This window comes from Malaclemys terrapin, chromosome 2, assembly GCF_027887155.1.
Source record: "Malaclemys terrapin pileata isolate rMalTer1 chromosome 2, rMalTer1.hap1, whole genome shotgun sequence".
In the NCBI taxonomy this organism is placed as follows: Eukaryota; Metazoa; Chordata; order Testudines; family Emydidae; genus Malaclemys; species Malaclemys terrapin.
Genome location: NC_071506.1, coordinates 16,990,356 through 17,015,116, shown reverse-complemented (window position 1 = coordinate 17,015,116; position 24,761 = coordinate 16,990,356). Strand labels below are relative to the sequence as shown.

At 41.2% G+C, this 24,761-nt stretch overlaps 1 protein-coding gene across 5 annotated transcripts in view; it reads left to right on the top strand.

Moving 5' to 3' along the window:
• Window positions 1-24,761, top strand: part of EFR3A (EFR3 homolog A) — a 160,068-nt gene that overhangs the window by 7,772 nt on the left and 127,535 nt on the right. For all 5 annotated transcript variants that reach the window (XM_054017779.1, XM_054017777.1, XM_054017780.1 and 2 more), the window contains exons 2-3: window positions 8,559-8,611; window positions 20,696-20,788. In XM_054017779.1, coding sequence (XP_053873754.1) covers window positions 20,776-20,788 — 13 coding nt within the window. In that variant the 5' untranslated portion in view covers window positions 8,559-8,611; window positions 20,696-20,775. The remainder of the gene's footprint in view (window positions 1-8,558; window positions 8,612-20,695; window positions 20,789-24,761) is intronic.

The following is a 24,761-nucleotide window of genomic DNA, read 5'->3' as shown; positions in this document are numbered from 1 at the left end:
GGGGGGGAGGCTCCGTACACCTTCCCATTCCACCCCAGTAGACAGCCCAAGCAAAAGGCTGTCATTTTTTTAACCTTTTCTTTGTGGCTTTTTCCTTCCCAGCAATCCTCCTCCCAAATACCACCCGGGTTCCCTCCCTCTTTTTCTAATCTATTAATAAAGAATAAATGATTTTTAAATGATAGTGACTTTATTTGGTTTGAAAGAAAGCTGGGGGAAGGGAGACGGTGGGTTCCTTACAGAAAATGAGTCAATAAAGGGGGCGGGTTTTCATGAAGGAGAAACAAACAGATATTTCACACTGTAGCCTGGCCAGTCATGAAACTGGTTTTTAACGCTTCTCTGATGCACAGCGCTTCCTGGTGTGCTCTTCTAATCGCCCTGGTGTCTGGCTGCGCGTAATCAGCAGCCAGGCGATTTGCCTCAGCCTCCCACCCCGCCATAAAGCTCTCCCCCTTACTTTCACAGAGATTGTGGAGCACACAGCAAGCAGAAATAACAATGGGGAGATTTCTTTGGCTGAGGTCAGAGCGAGTCAATAATGATCGCCAGCGACCTTTTAAATGGCCAAATGCACATTCTACCACCATTCTGTACTTGCTTAGCCTGTAGTTAAACAGCTCCTGACTCCTGTCCAGGCTGCCTGTGTACGGCTTCATAAGCCATGGCATTAAGGGGTAGGCTGGGTCCCCAAGAATAACTATTGGCATTTCAACATCCCCAACTGTTATTTTCTGGTCCGGAAAGTAAGTCCCTTGCTGCAGCCCTTTAAACAGAGTAGTGTTCCTGAAGACGTGAGCGTCATGAACCCTTCCCGCCCAGCCCGCGTTGATGTTGGTGAAACGTCCCTTGTGATCCACAAGTGCTTGCAGCACCATTGAAAAGTACCCCTTGCGGTTTATGTACTCGGTGGCTTGGTGCTCCGGTGCCAAGATAGGGATATGGGTTCCGTCTATCGCCCCACCACAGTTAGGGAATCCCATTGCAGCAAAACCATCCACTATAGCCTGCGCATTTCCCAGAGTCACTAACTTTCGTAGCAGCACCTGAGTGATTGCTTTGGCTACTTGCATCACAGCAGCCCCCACAGTAGATTTGCCCACTCCAAATTGATTCCCGACTGACCGGTAGCTGTCTGGCGTTGCAAGCTTCCACAGGGCTATCACCACGCGCTTCTCAACTGTGAGGGCTGCTCTCATCTTGGTATTCTGTCGTTTCAGGGCAGGGGACAGCAAGTCACAAATTTCCATGAAAGTGCCCTTACGCATGCGAAAGTTCCGCAGCCACTGGGAATCGTCCCAGACCTGCAACACTATGCGGTCCCACCAGTCTGTGCTTGTTTCCCTTGCCCAGAATCGGCGTTCCATGGATAGAATCTGCCCCATTAACAACATGATCTCCAAAGCACCGGGGCCCGTGGTTTCACAGAATTCTGTATCCGTGTCAGTGTCCATGTCCATGTCAATGTCCTCATCATGCTTGTCGCTGCGCTGCTGCCGCCGCCGCTGCCTCCTCGCCTCGTTTTTCTGGTCCTGGCCGAGCATAAACTACACGAGAACGCGCAAGGTGTTTACAATATTCATGACTGCTGTCTTGAGCTCAGCGGGCTCCATGCTTGCCGTGGTATGGAGTCTGCAGTGTTCACCCACCCAGGAAAAAAGGCGCGAAAATGGTTGTCTGCCGTCCGTTGCTTTCATGCAGGGAGGGAGGGAGGGAGGAGGTGAGGCTGTACCCAGAACCACCTGCGACGATGTTTTTTGTCCCATCAGGCACTGGGATCTTAACCCACAATCCCAATGGGCGCGGGAGACTGCGGGAACTATGGGATAGCTACCCACAGTGCAACGGTGCAGAAATCAACGCTAGCCCTGGTACTTGGACGCACACCACCGAATTAATGTGCTTAGTGTGGCCGCATTCATTTCGACTTTATACAACCTGTTTTTCAAATCCGAGTTATATAAATTCGGATTAATCCCGTAGTGTAGACATACCCTTAGTCATTTTTGTTGCCCTTCTCTGTATCTTTTCCATTTCTAATGCATTTTTTTGAGATGGGGTGACCAGAATTGCATGCAGTATTCAAGGTGTGGGCATATCATGGGTATAGATAGTGCCATTATGATATTTTCAGTATTATTGTCTAACCCTTTCCTAATGGTTCCTGACATTCTTAGCATTTTTGACTGCTGCTGCAAGTTGAGAACTATCCACAACGACTCCAAGAGCTTTCTTGAGTAGCAACAGCTAATTTAGACCCCATCATTTTGTATTTATAGTTGGGATTATGTTTTCCAATGTGCATTACTTTGCACTTAGCAACATTGCATTTCATCTGCCATTTTGTTGCCCAGTCACTCAGTTTTGGGAGATCCCTTTCTAACTTTTCCCAGTCAGCTTTGGAATTAATGATTTTAAATCATTTTGTATCGGATGCAGACTTAGCCACCTTACTGTTTACCCCTTTTTCCAGTTCATTTATGATTATGATGAATAGCACTGGTCCCAGTACAGATCCTTGGAGGACCCGGCTATTTACCGAACTCCACTGTGAAAACTGACCGTTTATTCCTACCTTTATTTCCTATCTTTTAACCAGTTACTGATCCATGAAAGGACCTTCTCTTTTATTCCATTATTTCTTATTTTGCTTCAGAGCCTTTGTTGAGGGACCTTGTCAAGGCTTTCTGAAAGTTCACGTATACTATATTCACTGGATCACCTTTGTCCACATGCTTGTGGACACTCTCCAAGAATTCTAGTAGATTGGTGAGGCTTGATTTCCCTTCACAAAAGCCGGGTTAACTCTTCCTCAACATATCCGTTTGATCTGTGTCTGATAATTCTGTTCTTTATTATATTTTCAACCAGTTTGCCTGATACAGAAGATAGGCTTACTGGCCTGTAATTAGAAGTATAGTCTCATTAGTGTCTTTTAAAAATCATGTTATGTTAGCTATCTTCCAGTCATCTGATACAGATGCTGATTTAAGCAATAAGTTACACACCACATTTAGTAGTTTTGCACTTTCATATTTGAGTTCCTTCAGAACTCTTAGGGGAATACCATCTGGTCCTGGTGACTTACTGCTGTTTAATTTATCAGTTTATTCCAAAACCACCTCTATTGACCTCTCAGTATGGCACAGTTCTTCAGATTTGTGACCAGGCATTGTGTAGGAAAGTTCCCAGTTCTAGCTCAAACCTGAGGATCTAAAGATCTCTGTGGTGGCCCAGTGGGCAGAGGTGCCAGGTAGGGTCAGGATGTGCACCCCTTCATGCATCAGTGGGGAATTTGAGAGCATGGTGTGCTGGGGTGTTTTTTGTCCAATTTGACAACATGACTGAAGAGCATACAATGCCACTTTTGAATATAATGAGCGATTGAAAGAAGGCATCTCTCAGCAAGATTATAATGTTTTGCATAAGTCAAACCACTTTATGTTCAGGATTCAGTGTTGACAGCGCATATGGAAAGCCTCTGCCCATTCAAAAATCTGCCTATAATTAGAGTCCAGGTTTCTAATCCATACATCAGTATAGGTAGTACACGGGTGTGATTGATCCAGAACATGGTCTCAGCTTGAAGATGTTTTTGTATCTGTAAGTGAGATGTGAACTTCATGCAGGAAGTGATGAGATGTCTTTGTCAGCGAATGTCTGGTTTGCTTTGACCATCTGAACTTTGCTTTGAGCCTAGGTAGATGATAGTTTTGAACCATATCTTCACCAGGTATTGTGGTGGACCAGCTCCAAGGTTCTGGACCTTGGTCTTCTGGAATGTGATGTTCAACCCCATAGTGTGGGTAGCCTCCCGGAAACCTTGGAGGGTGGGACTGAAATTCTCTGACTTCTCCCCAAGCAAAGCTACTTCATCAGTGTAGTGTTGGTTGGTGAACATTTCTTAACTAATGTTGATTCTGATATGAGAGCAGTAAGTCTGTCAAGCTATCGACTGGATATTAGGAAAGTGCCAGGGTGAGAGTGCATCTCTGTCGCACACCCAAAGTTGTGTAGAAATCCAGCGAAAGCTGTTAACCAGCATGACTTTCACACAGGGGTGAAGACCCATGCACCAGATTTATCAGACTATCTGGGGCACCAGCTTCTTTTAGTGAGAGTGAAAGTGCTAACCTAAATCAGTCTAGTGTTGACTAAATCAAAAGCCGCCTTGATGTCGATATATGCCATGTGAAGTGGGAGGTTAAATTCTTGGTGCAGATCAGCCAGAGGGTAAAGACAGTGTCCATTGTTGACCTCTGTCAAGGAGCATCTGCATCCTACCAAGCAGAACATGAGCAAATACCGTTCAAGGGACTGAAAACAAAGACATTGTCCTGAAGTTCCCATACTCAGTGTGAGATCCTTTGTCCTTGTACAGAGATACTATGATATGATTATTCCATTCTGTTGATACTTTGCCAGATGCCCACACTTTGAAGAATACAGTATTTGTTGCAGGCTGATGCTCACTGCTTCCAAAGCATCTTTGAGCAAGTCTGGGGGAATATCAGGTCCAACAGCACATCCCCTCTAACTTCGGAATGGCCTTTCATATTTCCATGGGTCTTGAGCCTTGTGATTTGCCATGTCACATAGCTCTGGACAGTTGTCAGTGGCATAATGTGTTTTCCATCTATTCAGGACCTTGTCCATCAATGAACAGGGAAAGCTGGCCGGTTTCCTGATGGGGATTCTGGAAGGTTGTTTATGGCTGCCAGCTAGGTGCCCGGTGACTGTAGGCAGGATGCAGATTGTTGAACTTTAGGCCATTCTCTGCCTTGTCAGCTGGGGAGTTGATGTAAATCTCAATCATGTTTTGCCATGGCTTGGCAAATGCCTTTCAGCCTCCCTCCCCCTCACCAAAGTGCTGAGTACCTAAAGTTCACACTACATTTGTTACACATTAGCTCTTTGGGGCAGGAGCCCTGTCTTGCATGTATGTAAAGCACCTAGTACACACTGGAGCAGTACATAAATAATGACATAAAAAACTAAAATAAAAGAATATTAAGGCTGCTTAGTCAAGCACTCAAAGATAAAAATGCCAGAATTAAGGTTGCCTGTGCAAACTTAATTCAGTCCTATGTGCGTATGTGTTAGGATATAACTTTTAATTAAATATTCAATATTTTTTCCATAGGACCCCTGCCTCTTTCTGTGGGTTCCAGCAAGTTAGTTGCTGAGAGAAGGGAGGCTTTCCTGTGCTCTCAATTCTGATAATCAGAGCTACAGCAGCTCCCAGCAACTGCAGGGAAAGTTTTGTTCAGCCTCTGCAATCTTGGGAAGAAACGGGCTCAGTTGCTTCATGGGGATTGTGGATGTGTGGTCTGGGTAGCATGTGGGAGCTGTTTCGGCATGCAGCACTACTGGTGCACCTGGAATCTTCAGAGAATTTGGTTGCTGGCCTCTAACAAATCTTTAAGTGTTTCAGAAGGTTACAAGTTGGTCAAATGTGGGCCCACTATTTATTATTTTTATTATTGGAGTGCTAGGAGCTCTAGTTTTGGGCCAGTACCACAAAGCACCAGGAGCTGTACAAACAGAACAAAACAATGGTCCTTTCCCTGAAATGCTTACAGACTAAAAAGACAAGACAGATGGTCAGGGAAGGCATACAACACACAAGCAGAGTGTACAGTCTGGTGGCAACAAATATGTTACTTCCACAATTTTATTTTCTCTCTCTGGTGGGTTTAGTTAGGAGGGAATAAGCTAAAGGCAGAGAGAAAGGACATTGAAAGGAAGGAGGATGCGGGGGGGGGGGGGGGGGGCTGTGGGGGGGGGCTGGTATGTTAGCAACAAGAAGAAGGTCAAGTTTTCAAAGATAATGGCCAATGGCTCTGCAATCACATCCACCAACTCCTTTAGCACCCTCGGATGCAGCGCATCCGGCCCCAGGGACTTGTTCTCGTCCAGCTTTTCTAATTAGTCCCGAACCACTTCTTTCTCCACAGAGGGCTGGTCACCTCCTCTCCATGCTCTGTTGCCCAGTGCAGTAGTCTGGGAGCTGACCTTGTTTGGGAAGACAAAGGCAAAAAAAGCATTGAGTACATTAGCTTTTTCCACATCCTCTGTCACTAGGTTGCCTCCCTCATTCAGTAAGGGGCCCACGCTTTCCTTGACCACCTTCTTGTTGCTAACATACCAGCCCCACCCCACAGCCCACACCCCGGTCACAGCCCTCATCCCTCCTGCACCTCAACCCTCTGCCCCAGCTAGAGCCCTCTCCTCCATCCCTCAGCCCGGAGCCCTCTCCCACACCCTGAACCCCTTATTTCTGTCCCTACCCAGAGCCTGCACCTCCAGCCCAGAGCCCATACCCCCTCCTGCACCCCAATCTGCTGCCCCAGCTGGTGAAAGTGAGTGAGGGTGGGGAAGAGCAAGCGACTGGGGGAGGGGGGAATGGAGCAAGTGGGGGCAGGGCCTCAGAGAAGGGGCAGGGCAGGATATTTGGTTTTATGCAGTTAGAAAGCTGGCAACTGTAGTGACATAAAATGAAGAGACTGAGGAAGGGGGAGGTTTGGAGCACATAGCCAGTCATCACAGAGAAAGTCCAGTCATTGTCTCTGGCTGGTTCCTCTTGGCAGCTTTCCTATCCCTGTGGACGTGGGAGAAAAGGCACACTCCTCACACCAAGGTGACTCTTTAGATTTGCACTGCCTGTTCTAAAGCATGGGGGTGCTAGAACTTCTCAATGAAAAGTTAAACTGTTTTAGCAGAAAATTTCCTAAAATTTCAGCATTAGGCTAGGGTTACCATACTTAACAAATAAAAAAAGAGGACCCTCCATGGGGACATGGCCCCGCCCCTTTCCCACCCCCAGCCCTGCTCCAACTCCGGCCCAACTCCGCCCCCTCCTCCCTCCCACTCCCAGCCATGCGGAAAGGGCTGTCCGAGCGCTACCGGCTTCACAGTTTGCCGGGCAGCCCCCAGACCCTGCGCCCCCGGCCGGCGCTTCCCCAGCGCAGCTGGAGCCCGGGAGGGGAAGCGCCCAGCCGGGGGTGCAGGGTCTGGAGGCTGCCCGGCAAACCGTGAAGCCGGTAGCGCTTGGGCTTCGGGCAGCCCCCTTGCCTCCGGACCCTGCACCGCCAGCTGGGCACTTCCCCTCCCGGGCTCCGGCGGCGCAGGGTCCGGAGGCATGGGGGCTGCCCGAAGCCGGTAGCGCTCGGCCAGCCCAGCTCTTAAACAGAGCCGAAGAGTCAGGGGAGGAGCAGAGCCGCTGCGGCTGGACGCTCTGCTCCTTCCCTGACTCTTCGGCTCTGTTTAAGAGCCGAGCTGCCCCAGCGCTACCGGCTTCGGGCAGACCCTGCGCCGCCGGAGCCCGGAAGGGGAAGTGCCCGGCCCGCGGCTGGGGTCCGGAGGCAAGGGGGCTGCCTGAAGCCCATAGCGCTAGGGCAGCTCGGCTCTTAAACAGAGCCGAAGAGTCAGGGGAGGAGCAGAGCAGCCGCGGGAGGGAAAGTGCCCGGCCGGCATTTTCCCGGACATGTTCAGCTTTTTGGCAGTTCCCCCCGGACGGGGGTTTGATTGCCGAAAAGCCGGACATGTCTGGGGAAAAAACGGACGTATGGTAACCCTACATTAGGCACACACCTGGTGTGAAAAACTTCAGCCTGAACAATTGAGGTTTGGTAAATTTATAAGCTTTCGAAAATAGGGTCTTATAATAGGAAGTGACTGGCCATGATTATATTTGTCTCTACCTCTTACCTATAATGTTTCACTGGCAAAGTGTACGGTGTCCCTATTCATTGCAGTTGTCAAAAATTCAACACTCAGACATCAGGCTCTTTTAATTAAAACCTTGTTAAGGCTGCTCAATTATGTGTACTACAAATGCACCCTTAATGAAGCCAGAAAATATCTGTTCTCTGTAATCCCTGAATCAAATTTTCAACCAGCAGTCATTAATTTATCTTCATTATACAAACATGCACCACCCACAATATACATGCTTTCTCCTTCCACAAAAAATAAAAACAAAAGCTGTAACTTTGTCCTTGGGGAGAGGCATACTTTTCAAACAAGGTAGATTGATTAAGCAAGCACTAAACCTTGATTTAAATAATTGATTTTAATCATATTTTGTATTTTACTCTTTAGTTATCTTTGAGACGTTCATTCTTGTTGGTTGTTATAACCATTAAAACGTTGATTTGCAACTAAATGTAATTTTATTAAATTTGATTCCTCTTTTTGCTAACCAGAGGATACTGTATCTCTACATCTAAACGTTAATATAACTCAACATTCATGTAGTCAGATTACTATTTTTTGTTTTTTATGATGTTAGAAAATGATGAATTATTATTATTTATTTTATTACATGGGTTTTTTACTTGTGAATTGTCAAGCTGCAATTGGATGGAAATTGGAATTCAATTAAACGCACAAAAATGGCTTTGAAAAAAAAAATTTAGTCATATAAAACTGCCTTATCTGCTGTATACATAAGGAAAAAAGTTTATCAGCATGTTTTGCATTTGAAATTAATGTATTCAACCAATGTACATAATGTCTTGACTTCTTACTCAAATTATATTTTTATTTTCTTATAGCTTATTTCAGCTTGCAAAACTGAAGACAAATTCCTGGCTAACAATGCCTGATAGTAAGTATTACAACCTTTAGTTATCTTGAAAAAACATTTAAGGATATCATGTTGTGTATTAAATATTGCTTAATTGGTGTAGGGGGAACCCAAGTGAAATAAGGGAACTAATAATGCAGGTATTATCTTTTTAGTTTAAAATGGAATTTGATTTGCTCAAGACCATGTGATTGGCCATACACTGATGTACCAATACATATCTGTTATTGAGAACATCTTAAAAATGAAATCTCATATATAAAGTTAACGACTTCTTGTTAATTGCTCAGTGATCATAAAATCTTCAGAGTTGTAAATTGTTCATCATAAAATTATGATGAATTTAGTATGTGACTTAAAGTATGTTATTTTAGAAAGCATGTGGTGGGGTAAAACAAAATTACAGAAGAAGCCTGTGGTACTCCAGTGCAATCCTACCCACATAGTATTTTAAAATACTAAGTAATACTGTATAGTAAATAGAACTAATAGTTAACTTATAAAATGATAGGTCTAATACTTAATGTATAAAAATACAGCTAACATTTTGACAGAAGCATCTTTAAGACTCAAAAAGATCATGTATCTTGAGGAAGTAAAACCTCATGTGTATATAAAAGCTTCAGGCTGGGGAAGAAAATGAACCCACCGCACAATTAATACCAACTAAAGTAAGTAACTTATCTCCCCCTGCCCCTCCCCCCCCCACCACCAAAAAGTAGTTTTTATAATAAGTGAATTTCTCTTTCATAATGACTAGGTGAGAGTCTTCAACAACAAAAATCAGGATTGTTGGAAATATTGAGTTACTGTTTTGAATATGGATTTTACAAATGTCTGGATTGATCTAGAAACATTAACATATTTTGATTCAGGGATTTCTGAGATGACAAGTGACCTAAAACACAAATTATCTGCTATGTTAGCTGCTAAATCTGTTTGGGTATTTTGCTCTTTAGTTACTACTTGCTACTTACTGTAAAATATTTTTGAGGTATTTTGTTGTATTACAGTGTCACATCTCTTTTTTTTTTTATTTTATTTTTTTTATTGCTGTTCTATAGCTGAAGCTGCATTTGGATGTTTGGTGCTGTTTGGGCCCTCAAGATTATGAAATACCTTTCTATAAATATTTTGCATTTTTTTCGCATCATGAATACAGAAATGGAACAATCTGCTTCATTTAAGTATAGGGAGAGCTCTTGTAAAGAGAACATGTTATGTAGAATGCAGAGCAGGTGATGTATGTCAACAATGTTAATAGCTTGCATGTTGCCAAAATGGATAATAAATTATAGTTGAATTCACTTTTGAGGTTGCTGGCATAGGGTGTTCTTATTTCTTTTTTATAGAGAATGCTTCAGTGAAGATGTCAAGAGAAACAGCCTACTAGAAGAAATGTAAATTTAATTTTTTCTCTCTTTATCAGAAATATTTTCCCTAGGTCTGGCAAACTGAGTGGTGGTCATGACATAATAGAAATGCTACTCCTTTTTTGACACTTGTATTATTGAATCAGAACACAAGGGTTGAGAGAGAGTATGTGATTTGGGTTTTAGGAGAGAATGGGATGTGGTAGAGAGAAATTGGGAGTAGAGGAGGGTTTTATTTTATATTGAAGGGGAGTTAGCAATTCAGTTACTAAATTTTATTCTATATTAGGTTTGAATTCAGTGTGAACATTTGTACTGAATTCCTGAAAGTATATTTAAGAAAGTAGAATTGTTCTGCTAAATGGCTGTGTGGTCTGTAATGAACTGTTGAGATTAATAGCACAAATTCTCTTGATGGTCCTTTATGACTAAAACTGGAATGCATATGCTTGTCTGCGATTAGGTACCTCTTCAGCATAACTTTCTTTTTTAGTAGTACATAGACAATAGAAACAAGACTTGGCCATTAGATCCAAAAATGGGAACGAAGCTTGTAGCTTCTTTAAGCAGTGCAAAAGAATGGTGATTCATGGGGAAGACAAGTGAGGAAGAAGACCTGGATAGTGAATGTGTCAAGGTTGCTGATGTTGAATTTCAGCCTGCTCGCTTTGAATAATAAATCAATAGATTAGACATATAGCGAATTGATCACACACGAGGTATATGGGTGCTTAATCAAGAGCAAAGGTTTTTAAACTTCTAGGACAGTACTTCTGTAAAAACGGTGAAACATCTTTCTGTCTTTTAAGCAGTGATGCTTGATGCTATATTTATAGCCCCTCAGATCTTTTTATAATTGTCAGGGATTTTTTTGACCAACTAAACTTACCCCTTCTACCCCCGCACCCGTCCCCGGTGGGAAAAAATCCTCGTCGGACCAGCCATATATGTTTCATATCTGTCTTTATCAAACGGTTGTTTGGTGTAAATTAAGAGATTCTGACTTTTGGATGGCTTTAGAGTTGCAGGGGTAGCTCTTGCGCAGAACCAGAACCAGTCGGCAAAGAAATCTGGAGATAGGAGCAATGGGATATTCAGTACTAATGTACAGGAAATAAATAGCAAAAACTAACATTTGTACAATATGTAACCAAGTGGTGTGGGAGAGACTGCAACCTGACAGCTACACCTGTAATATTAGTACCTTTGAACAAGGAGCCAAGGTAAATATACTGTCTTAATTTTTTTTCATGTAATAAATTATTTCTAATTGGAAAGGAGTGGGATCAGATTGTAAAGAATATAGGATATTAGGTGTGAACAGATGAGTTTGAAGATGGGTTTTTGCAAGCCTTTGAACAAGCTTGCTAAAGGTTGTTGTACTCATCTTTCCCTACCTCTGACATAAGTGATTTTTATTTTTTTAAGGAGACACTGGTGTTATCCTGACACCACCATTTCACACTCTCCCACCCTTTAAGTTGTGTACTGGGGATATGTCTTGATTCATCTTACTTTACATTTTGCATACTATATTATCGTTCTTATGTGCTTGTAGTATTCTTTACCAGCTTATTGGGAGACATAACTCAAGCTTTTTACTCTCTAAAGCTGTGTCCTCCCTGCATTACTAGCTTGAGCTTCAGCAGCATCCAGTCTCCAACCCATCCTTCCCGATGGGCTACCTTAGCTTAAAGTTCCAGTTATCTCAAGCTAGAAACTTCTGGGTGCAGTGCACTCAATATACTGTGAGATTAATGCCGTGGAAAAAAACCCCTCTGAGTCTGAAAATAAAACCACCGTAACTTAGCTTCTTTGTAGGTGTCACACAGGATTCCTACTAACCAACTCTCAGTATTTCTAGTTGTGTTATGAAGTAGTATGTTGCTAACTGTGATGGGTTGGATCACAGAAACCCCCTTGGGAGCTGCCACCAGATGTGCAAAAGACTACCCCTGCTTCTGTTTTCCCTGCCAGCTCAGGACTCCAGCACCCTGTCTTGCTGAGCCAGCCACTCCCGTCTGGCTCCAACACAGACCCAGGGTCTGAATCACTTGTCCCAAGCTGCAAGTTTACCTGAAAACAGCTCACAGTAGTGTGCTTGTCTTTAGCACTCAGATGCCCAACTCCCAATGGGGTCTAAACCCAGATAAATCCGTTTTACCCTGCATAAAGTTTATGCAGGGCAAACTCATAAATTGTTCGCCCTCTATAACACTGATAGAGAGAGATGCACAGTTGTTTGCTCCCCCAGGTATTAATACATACTCTGAGTGAATTACTAAATAGAAAGTGATTTTATTAAATACAGACAGTAGGATTTAAGTGGTTCAAAGTAGTAACAGACAGAACAAAGTAAGTCACCAAGCAAAATAAAATAAAATGCGCAAATCTATGCCTAATCAAACTAAATACAGATAATCTCACCCTCAGAGATGCTTCAGTAAGTTTTTCTCAGACTGGACATCTTCCAGGCCTGGGCACAATTCTTTCCCCTGGTACAGCTCTTGTTGCAGCTCAGGTGGTAGCTAGGGGATTCTTCATGATGGCTCCTCTCTCTCTCTGTTCTCTTCCACCCCTTTATATATCTTTTGCATAAGGCGGGAACTCTGTCTCTCTGGGTTTCCACCCCCCCCTCACTGGAAAAGCACCAGGTTAAAGATGGATTCCAGTTCAGGTGACATGATCACATGTCACTGCAAGACTTCATTACTCACTTGCCAGCACACACATATACAGGAAGACTCACAGGTAAATACAGCCATCTGCAGACAATGGGAGTCATCAAGATTCCAAACCATCATTAATGGTCCATGCTTTACACAATTACAATAGGCCCTCAGAGTTACATTTTATATTTCTAGTTTTAGATACAAGAGTGGTACATTTATACAAATCAGATGATCATACTCAGTAGCTTATAAGCTTTGTAATGATACCTTACAAGAGACCTTTTGCATGAAGCATATCCCAGTTACGTCACTTATTACCGTATTTTCTCTCAAACTATCTCAGTTACATTATATTGACTTATCAAGTTTTTATAAAACCATATAGACTGCACAACGTCACAGGTATGAAACCTCAAATTATTTCCATCTTTCAGATGGCCATCTGTTAAAGCCTCCCCATACACATTTAACTACAATTCCGACCCTAGAGGTACTTTGTTCTGACTAACCTTGTATGGCTCAAAAGAGAGAAGTCCCATAGGAGTCCCACAAGAACAGTGCTCCACTACAGCCTACTTCTCCTCTCAATGTTACAATTTCATTCATATTGTCATACTCAGCTGCAAAACATTGATTTCAGCCTCATGGTTATTCATGTGCAAATCACACATTGCCACTAGGCAGGTCTGTAGTCCTCTATCTGAGGTTGAAATTCATGCTGTGCATTTGAGTACATGTAATTGTGAGAAATTGAATGTGCATTTTGACTGGTAATATGTTGGAGCATAGATGAATTTATTTGAGTGAGTTTAAATCAGTTTTTAATTATTTAAATCAAGTGGGAAACCTTGAAATAAATAATTGATTTTAATCTTGTTTTGTGTTTGTACTTTTTAGTTATTGTCCTAAAGAGAGGTTCATTCTCATGTTCATTTGCAACCAAATATAGCCCTCACACTAAATTTGGTACTACTTTTTGCAAACCAGAAGGATACACTATGCACGCTTATGTAAGTAACTGTATAGTGTGAACATTCAGATACTTAATTTTTACCTTTTTATTATGTTTAAAATGGTGAATGACTGCTTTATTTACTAGATAACTTTTTACTCTGGACGTATCAAGCTGCATTTGCATGGGAATTGGAATTCAATTAAAAGTACAAAAACAACATTTTTAAATTGTTCGATAAAAAAGCTATCATGTGCTGTATACATAAACATTTTTCTTAATAAAACATGTTTTGCATTTAAAACTTTGCTTTATTAAGCAAAGGAAGTATTATTTGTAGTTGGTGAATTGATGGATTGTTTCTGGTCACCATGGGCCAGACTTTTAAGGGTATTTAGGTGTCTGAAAATGCAGATAGATGCCTAATATGATTTTCAAGATTTCTTATGCAGGGTAGATACCTAACTCCCATTGAAATAAAATGAATTGACATTCAGTGGGAGTTAGGCATCTAGCCTGCTTAGGTGCCTCATGGGATTTCCTAAAGCGGGGGTCGGCAACCTTTCAGAAGTGGTGTGCCGAGTCTTCATTTATTCACTCTAATGTAAGGTTTTGCGTGCCAGTAATACATTTTAATGTTTTTAGAAGGTCTCTTTCTATAAGTCTATAATATATAACTAAACTATTGTTGTATGTAAAGTAAATAAGGTTTCTAAAATGTTTAAAGCTTCATTTAAAATTAAATTAAAATGCAGAGCCCCCCAGACTGATGGCCAGGACCCAGGCAGTGAGAGTGCCACTGAAAATTAGTTCATGTGCCGCCTTCGGCACGCATGCCATAGGTTGCCTAACCCTGTCCTAAAGCATCAATCACACATCTAAAATATAAAATGCCATTGAAAATCTGGCCCCATGTCCTTCAGATTGTTAGGGTTAGTAGATCTCATCCTTTCTCATCTGTATTCATTCATAGATTGGAATAGGAAAACAAACTTTCTTGCTTTTTCAATTCCCAGTTGGTTTCTTAACTTTGAGCTAATCCAAATGAAGAGAAGAGCCTTTCTGCACCTGCTGGCCAAAAGTAATTTAATGGAAGAGCTTTTCTGCCCAACAGAAATTGAAGGTCCTTAAATTTGGGGATAAAATTGCTCCATTGTAAAGACTGAAAACAATATAGATACTTTCTTAATACAGTATATGATGTGATATATTTATAAACTTCTTGATGCTTTTTTAGTTTATATAAAGAAATGTCCACAATTCATTCAGATTTTAGGATGAGCTCATCGATGCAGCATATTTATATTTATTTAAATTGTAATAATAAATTTAGGTCTTAAACTTTAAATTTACTTTTAAGCACAATTTAAAAATTACATAAATCTGATATTTGATTTTAAATACAAAAAATCAGTTTATCCATCCTGGTTGGAGTGAGAAGTGTGTTCATTGTGTGAGCTGTGTGCTTGGGTGGCAAGGCATATGACTTGAGATTGATGTAGGTGTGAATGTTATCTTAAATGGTGATTTTCTAGATTTTTAGTGATTCAATTGATTGAAATACAATTAAGCGGTCTTAACTGTAAATTCATACTTTTTTGTGGGGAAATGTTTATAATGCCTTTTGTGGTTAACTAGTAAGAATTCTCAACAATGATTGGCAGGCCCATTGTGTGTCTCTGGAGTATGCAAGGTAATAAGCAAACATGAAGAAAACCAAAATAAGGCATAAAATGTCAGTCATTTTATTTTTACAAGTGTAGCTGGCTATAGTATTAATTAGAATAATAATTACAGTAGTGATAATAGGAAACAGTACTATAATGTTCTGTTTAAATTGTTTAGTTGGAAAGAGACCACTCATCATTAGAATTACCAGGTATATGTATTCATTATGTGAGAATTAGCAAGACTTAATGTAGAACAAGCCCAACTTTAGAATACTCAAATTGTTCACTCATTGTTACAGCAGTATTCCAAAGTCTTGGATTAGTTTTCCTCAATTATTTCTATTTTAGAATTTCATTCCTACTTCTCAAATCTGATGTGTCTGTTTCTGGCATTCTGTAATGACTACTTTTATCTTCAGCCAAAGGACATGGATATAGATAGGTATATTTTTTAGTTTGTGTAAAGCGAAGTCTGCTTTATAGCAGGTGGATTGAATGGAATGAAGGAGTTCTCTTCCTTGAGATTGCAAATTACACTTGTTTAAAAAAATAGTATTATATGCTGTCGGGGATTTAAGTCTGTTCTCACTTGGGTCTTCCAATCATTCCAAACTCCAAGTAAATTAGTGAGAGATTACAGGGAAGAGATAGTTTTCAAAGTCTACTGAGTCAATACCTGTTGCAACGGATGCTGAAAACTTTAAATACAAACTCTTCCTTTCCCATACAATATTGTCTTTCCTCTGTTCTCCTGAATATTCTGTTTCTTATTTATGGCAAAACTTTTCAATCTAATATTGTTTTGAGTGTTAAAAATATTATGATAAATTAATGACCAACTGAACAATGAGTTTACCAACTTTCTTTTAATATTACTAGCAGAAATTGTACAGAATACATTGCTATCACAAATCTTTTAAGTTGCCTTTATGTTGTCAAAATTGCCTTTATAGTTCAGTGCCACCTTTTTTTTTTTTTTTTCCCCCCCACCCCACCCCAATTGGGAGTGTATATGGGAGTTCCATGAAAGTGTTGAAACATCAGGAAATATGAGATGATATACATTTTTTCTTTAAGAAATGGTTTCTCCTTAATATTTTAATTTATAACTGTATTCTTAGTTTTACATTATATTATGAAAGTACAAAGTATTACATGAATCCCACATTCTGTCTTGCTACAAAGATGCTAAATTTACTGGCAGAGTTACTTGAGAAGATTAGTGGTCATTTCTAAAAAATCTCTTTTGTATTTCAAAGGGTTGTTTGTGGGTATGATAGGGACACAATCAAGTCTACAACTAGTATAAACATCTATGCCAGTTAGCATGTAAGTGGTACACAACTAAATTTGATTTGTATTTAAATGTCTGCAAAACTGCAGTGGAAATAAAATATTTCAGTGGGCTTATTTGTAATTTGTGGTCCTGGGAATTCTACTGTTGCAGATTTTGGCCAAGAGTGATGGATAGTATTGCATCTACTATAAACAAGCCCAAATTGAGCAAAATGATTCTAACTATATTTCTCCACATTGTAAAAGAGAAATAATAGTTTGTTATTCTTTAAGAAGCAAGGGAAATAGAATACTCTGGAAAGAGTAGAAGATAGACATTTCCTTGAAAGAGCCAGCAAGAATATTAGATGGAAAAACTTCCATTCACATTAATTTATTATGATTTTAAACTAGGGTTACCATATTTCAACAATCAAAAAAGAGGACGGGAGGAGCCCCGCCCCTGTCCTAGCCCCGCCCCTGTCCTGTCCTAGCCCCGCCCCTGCCCCTTCCACTCCCTCCCACTTCCTGCCCCCTCAGAACCCCCAACCCTCCCCCCCCACTCCTTGTCCCCTGATTGCCCCCCAGGACTCCACCCCCTCCCTAAGCCTCCCTGCCTCTTGTCCCCTGACTGCCTCCTCCTGAGACCTTCCCCACATCCTAACTGGCCCCCTAGGACCCTACCTGTCCCCTGACTGCCCCAACCCTTATCCATACCCCCACCCCCTGACAGCCCCCCCCAGAACTCCTGACCCATCTAAACCCCTCTGCTCCCTGTCCCCTGACTGCCCCCTCCTGGGACCCCTGCTCCTAACTGCCCTCCAGAACCCCACCCCCTACCTAAGCCTCCCTGTTCCTTATCCCCTAACTGCCCCTTCCTAAGACCCCCCCCCAACTGTCCCCCAGGACCCTACCTCCTACCTGTACCCTGACTGCCCAAAACCTTATCCACCCTCCCCCAGAAAGCCTGCCCCGAACTCCCGACCCCCCCCCGCTCCTTGTCCCCTGACTGCCTCCTCCTGAGACCCCTGCTCCTAACTGCCCTCCAGAACCCCACCCCCTACCTAAGCCTCCCTGTTCCTTGTCCCCTAACTGCCCCCTCCTGAGACCCCCCCACCTGTACCCTGACTGCCCAAAACCTTACACCCCCAACCCCCAGACAGCCCCCCCAGAACTCCCTGACCCATCCAACCCTTCCCCCTGCTCCCTGTCTCTTGACTTACCCCCCCCCCCCCCCCGAACCTCCCTGCCGCTTCTCTGGCCCCCGGCCCCCTTACTGTGCTGCAGAGCAGCGCGCTCGGCAGCGGGGGAGGGCAGCAGGGTCGGAGCTCCAGACAAGCGATCTGTGAATGCAGGGAGGGAGGGGGAGGAGGGGAGTGGTGTCAAGTTTCAGGAGAGAAGTGCAGGAAGGGCTCTGGCTCTGGCAGCCCCGGCTGCTCTGTAAGCAGCGCGCATGCTCTGCATGGGGGGGAAGGGGAAGTCCGGACATTGACAAATTTCCCCCGGACGCTATTTTTAACCCGAAAAAGCCGGACATGTCCGGGGGAATCCGGACAAATGGTAACCCTATTTTAAACTCCTATTGAACTCCAGTATGGACAAAGAGGAAATACCTGATACTGAGTGGGAACCCAGTTTGATTTATATTTGCTTTGACTTTGCAATCACATTAGTCCATAAATAAATGAAAGCAGCATTCCCAGTAAAAAAGGAACTAAGTTTTTTTTTTTTAAACATTTCTCCTATGAAATATAGGTAAGTGACCACCGTAATAGACAGTGTTTTCCTATAACCTTATATATTTTTAAATGTTTGTCATTTTGTATTCTGTGTTGTATTGTTGAAACCCTCACTGTATCTTGAATAGCCAACATAAAGACTAAAATACAGTACTTTGTAACAGTATTTAACAAAAAAGAAAGATGTTGTAGAAGGAGAGGGTTGTATTGGAGAGAGAAGGCTGTGCAGCAGTCAGGATTCTGGGATGGTGACGGAATCAATGTTTATAAGTGCCATGGGAAGCCTTTCAACTTCCATCTACTGGATGATGAGGCAGGAACAGGAAGAGAAGGTCTGCTTGGACCTAATTTTAAAGCCCAACCCAAGCTCAAGAGTGAGTCATTTTCATACCTGACCCAAACCTGAAGCTTGTGGGTGGGTTGCAAGGGTCTATCCTCTGGCCTGGATTCTTTTCTTTGTCTCTCACTCCAGACTCCCTATTTGCATAAAGCCCATCTGCCTATTATAGCCTCCTTCCCCATGCACATACCTTATTTACCCTAGGCCCAACACCCCTTGTTTCCCCCTGTTCCCTTGCATTCCCATTCTTTCCCTCTCTGAACTTCTCCCTCACTGTCTTTCTTGTTGCCTTCAACAACAGAAAGCAGCACCGTGGGGAGAACTGGTGCTCAGTTTCTCTGCACTCTTGCCTCAGCTACTCCAGTGCACAGTGAAGCCTAGGCAGTCATGCCTTGATGCCCAAGGTAGTATGCAGCCACAGAAACTTTAAGGAGCAATGACAATTGGGGCCAAAATTATTTATTAAGGAGAATTCTTGAGTCCAGTCTTCTCTCATCACTGACTCATCAGACCAATAGAATGGTAGCATGTCAGTTAGCTGCAGAGGAAGGGTGGTGATTGGTTGTTATTTTTGAAGGCAGGTTCCCCAATTATGAGTGTCCTGACCTGTCGTTCTCTATAGTTTAAGTGCAAAATTCAATTCAGCCATAACTATGGAGCTGCGACCCGTGCTTCAGTTGCCAGATAAGCAATGAACCCATTTTTCATTTTGCATATCATATTGATGAATACGCCGATCAGATTATAAATAAAAGCCATTCTTTGAGTTGTTTTCAAATAAAAATTTATTTGAGTTACTCAGTGGAAAAAAAAATATTAATACAAATGTTTTGTTCAAAGTGCTTATACTTCTCACTTGTGTGGAGAATTTTCAAATTACTCATGTAAAATTGTGCTTCATATGAAGTATTTAATAGAGTAGTATTAAAACACTGCAGAACAAAACTTCCCTGATTGTGGATACTAGAAAAGGAATCTTCACATAGATTGTAATTTTTCCTTGAAATAGTTGACAAAGAAGGATTTACGTTAGTATTTTCTTGAAACACACTTTTTTACCTGTCTGCTTTTACAAACCTTTTATTGATTTTTGTTTCATAGACTATCAGGGTTGGAAGGGACCTCAGGTCATCTAGTCCAACCCCCTGCTCAAAGCAGGACCAATCCCCAGACAGATTTTTGCCCCAAATCCCTAAATGGCCCCCTCAAGGATTGAACCCACAACCCTGGGTTTAACAGGCGAATGCTCAAACCACTGAGCTATCCCTGTTGCTAACAGCTAACACAGTTTTTCAAGTTTTCCTCTTGCTTATGCAATTACAGTGCAGGTGTCAATATACAAAATGACAAAATAATTGAATATACAAGGCTTTAGGAGAACATTTACTACAGTGATGGCTTTATTTTAAAATCTCCTGAATAAAAGTATTTCATTGTAAGTTTTGAAAGGGCACTTTGCTTTATATCTGTGTACACATAAAAACATTAAACAATTTTAATAAAGTTGTACAGTGTTAAGTCTACTAGAAGATAATGAAACAATCTGCAAAATACAAAATAACTAACAAATTACAACTGCCCAATTAGGACTCTGTCCAGAATATTGTACCTTTTTAGTAGCTTATACAAGTACATATTCAAAATAGGTCTTGGCAGACGGTGGACCTTTGATAGGCAGAGAATGTATTCCTATGAAGACTTTCGTTTTGTCATATGGATTTTGCAGTGCCTAATTAGCTATTGATGATTTTCTAGTGTTCTACATTAGGAAAGGGGCTGTGCAAATTAGAAGCAATGGAAACTTCTGTATCTAAAATTATCTATGCTATTTATAACTGATGAATGCTATCTCAATTTTTTTGCATTTTCAGTATTTGATTTAATTAGTGCCCTTATGTCTTTTCATTATCTTCTAAAAAGTTATGTATGCCTCTGATAGCTTATAAAGTGAAAAAAAACCCCTGTCTATTGGCTAAAATCATACTGAAGTTCAAAATCAAAAATTTGCAGTGAATATTTTATAAAAGGGTTGCTAAATTTTATTAACTTTACTGTTTGTTAAAGCCTATTATTGTTGTTTACAGAAATTACTTTGCAACTGGTTTTCGTATCAGTCGTTGATTAATCTTCATGTCCAGCATTATTTGATCCTGATTTCTGAATCATGGGACGGACAGGTAAGACTCATACTGATTTATACATGCGAGTGTTCTGATTTTTGTTGCATAAAAATATAAAGATAAATTGGTTTAATTTTTGTTTGCCATGTGACTATATGCATGTTATTGTATCAAAAGACTAAGAGTGAACTGGCCTGAGATGACTGATAGCAATTAATGATTGATACACTGAAAACTGATATTTTTGGCCTGTCTGACAAATAGCCTCTGGGTTTTCTTTTTTTGCCTTCTGGAAGGGACCAGGAATCACTTTAAGATCAGATACTTTGTGAATAATCAGGGATAGAAGTTAATTGGATGCCTCAATTCCAGCTTTCAAATGGTGTAATCTCATTTCTAGGAGTTAATGAGAATATGTGCTGCTAAACTCATTCTGGAATTGAAGGAAGCTGGTAATTGGAAAAACTAGATCTTAAAGCAAGGATAAGATCATCAAATTTAATAACTCCTCTGGCAGTTACAGCCAAAACTCACATCAGTTGGTGGAAGAGTGAAGGCTCTTTGAGGTCTTTGGCACAAATTGGCGGGAGCTCTACAAATGGGCAAACGAAGTATGTTGGCTCTGTTCCACTGGCTTGTATGAAAGTGTGGTGTAGTTATGGCATTACCCCATGCATGTGTTCATTGTGTCTCACAGCTGTAGATGCTCTTGGTCATGTGCACCAGGAGCACATTGAGATTCTGGCTGATCCCTCTGCGGGTGTCTGTAGGGGACAGAGGGCTTTTTTCACTTATTCCAGATTATGGGTAAAATGTTAACAGTGCCTTTGCTTAAGGTTGCCTCACATTTTCCATTAGAAGACCCTGTTTTCTGTGTCTTAAAACTTTTTTGAATTCTTTAACTGTTCGGGTTCAAATTTTCCAAGCTGAAGGCTTTTTGCAAGTTTCAACAAAACCAGTGTAAGCATTTCCCAGAATGAATTTTGAGGAAAAATGGGTTATTAGCCATTTCATTGAGAAGTGCCTCTGTGTTTTGGATGAGGAATTCAAAATTTGGCAAGGGGGGTCACCTTGTTTTTTCTATCCTGTTGAAAATGTACCCAAATTTGGCCGAGTTATAAGCTGCTTTTATAAATAAATAAATCAGTTTGTACATATTCAGTCGAGGTTTGTTGGAGACCGTCGGCTAAAGTTTCAGAAGATTCCATCTCACTGAGCGTGTTGTGTCCCTACGTGCTGACCAGACTGTACGTGTATCATTCTCCAGAGTGACTGAAGGGGCTGAGCAGGACTTCAACTGCAGTTGTTCTTCCCAGTACCTGGGGGCTGATGTGGTATATGGCACTGGCATGGACAGAAAGGAGACTAGTCTTTTGCTCACAGTATTCCTGCTGCTGGTGCCCAGCAGCATGGAGAAGACTGTGCCTGACTGAATGTGAGGTTTTTGGTTTAAGCCAAGTTGGTTTAGCACATCATAAGTGTAGGGTCATACTTGAAAGCTACCTTTGGATAAAATAAAAGTTATAAGGGAGTGATTGAGGCTGAGCCACCTTAAAAAATTATGCAGTATTATACAGACATTTCCTGATGAAGAACATTTTCATATGAAAAGGTAACTAGTGGCTTGCTGGGAGTATAGGAAATCATAAATAAACCACAAAGAATATTTTTGAAAGATGGAAAACCATTTAAAATTCAAACTAGCCTCCAACTGTGATATCTGAAGAGCATGTCCCAATTAAAATTCTCCATTAATGGAATATTACTTTATTTTGTTAGCCTGTTGCAAATGTTTTGTAGCTACTGCAATATTTTTCATTTAAAAAAGGCAACACTTTCATAAGGTACAGTAAATCAGTACCTGATTAAACTACTAATAAATCCTATTAAAACTAATTTATAATGAGAAAATTGAAAAATATTTATAGTGGAGATTGTCTTGCTGTCACCTTATGAGTGTCCTATGCTTTGCACAGTGAGACTTGCTGGAAATGAAACCCAGAACTCCTGATCGCAAATCCCATGCGATAAACACTAGACCATGCACCCTTATTTGAAATGAGTAGTAGCAAAGGTTAACTTCAATTTTCAAAGCATTTTACAAAAATTAAGCAATCCTTTGAACAACACAATTTTCATCCCTGATTATGGCCAAATTCTGTGAAACATTGCTTTTTTTTAATGTAGTGTTGCAATTTGGATTTTCTGTGTGTGTGTGTGTGTGTGTATTGAGTGTAATATAAAAGTATATTGAGAAGAGAGTGGCTAAAACCCAGAAAAGGCATACTTGTTTATAATCAGGAAACAAAGACTATGTTCAGTGACAGTTAAGGTTGCATTAGGACACACCTAGGCACTCAAAACCTTAAAATCAGGGAAATAAGATAAGGGGAAAAACTCCTGTTTTTTTCCACCTTCTTATTACTTACAGTGTTCTTAGTATCTAGAACTCCATATGGTTTTCACTTCTGTGTCCAATAGATACCAAAAAGCAATACATATCCAACTTCATCAAATTTGCACTCTAAAGTGAAACCTTAACGGTAACATCAGCAGTGTGAAAGCAAAATAAATTCCAAAAGCATGTGACAGACATGTCAAACTGTTGATGCAAGAAACTGAGGTCACTGAGTTTTGCATGACAGGGTGAACTGAATAAAGTTGAGCTATGTGTTGCTGTCTAATATGGGTTGGAGATGGAAGTGAATGCCTTTTGGAAGAAGTTTTAACAGCATTGTACACAGTGTAAAGATGGTAAGGAATACTGGAAACTTTTATGTTAACTTGAAAGCATAAAAGTATGAACAGACAAGGGTTTAAGTGGGTAGGATGGGTTTTGGTGCAACCTAAACTGTCACTAACCTTAATTCTTGTTTAATTTCTCATACAGTAGCAGCTTGGGGGCCAGCTGAGGGTTAAAGCCACATTGTGCTAGGTGATTTGTAGAAATGTAGTAAAAAGACTGCTGTCCAAAGAGAACTGATAATCAATGGCTGCAAGCTAAATTGGGGCTTGAATTTGACAATGCAGCAGGTGACTGAAACAGGCAAATGGGAAGTGAAGAGAAGGGTGGGAATATGAGCTAAGAATAAAACCAGAATTTTATGCATAATAAGCAGTGGTATTATGATATATATTGAATTATTGATCCAGTCCTGTTCTCATTCACATCATGTTTTGTTACTGACTTCACTGGGGGTAGGACTGGGTGCTGTGTGTGCATTGGCATGTCCTGCAATACCTTAGTTGCAGCTTAGAAAGAACTACTGAACACAGACGATCTAGCAGCCTTAATCCTGCCCTTTTGGGGTTGCCAGTCATCAGTCAGTCTCTAACGATCCTTCTTTACATACCCCTTTACCAAACTACACTCTCCCAATATCTGTTACTATATATCAAACATCCCTCTAGTGGCTGAGGATAGGGAAAGCAATCTGGTAAACAGGTTGTGCAGAGTTAAGGTTGCAGTGTATGTTTTGTGATGTACAGTTGTTGTAATGGTAAAGATGTGTGCTTGTGAGTGGAGGAGTACAGGGTGTGTATTGATAGGTGGCTTAACTTTTCATTTTCCTTTTGTGGATCTGTAGTCCCCTTAACTGATTCAGTTTTTTTGCTTATTAATATGACATATTAGTCCTGCAGTGCTTACAGTCTGTGTATAAAGTTTGTCTCATGAGATTCCCAACAAAATAATTGAACCTTAATATTTAAAATCTAGGTAGATTTTTGTCATTAGTTCTTAAAGAGGAAGTTTTATGAGCACATATAGTGAAAGATTACTTTGTGTGAAAACTAGACCCAGTTCTTTTGTCATGAAAGCTATGGAGGAAGAAGCATGGAGACAGAAACTTCTGTTGTCATCCTCTGCTGGGGAAAGTCTTTTTAAAGTGAAAATTCCTGGATGGGGAAAGATTTTGAATCTCCTCAGGCCATGTCTATACTAGCTAGCTTATAGCAGCACAGCAGCACTGATGCAGCTGCGCCGCTGTAAAATGGCTTGTGTAGCTGCTGTATGCTGACAGGAGAGAGC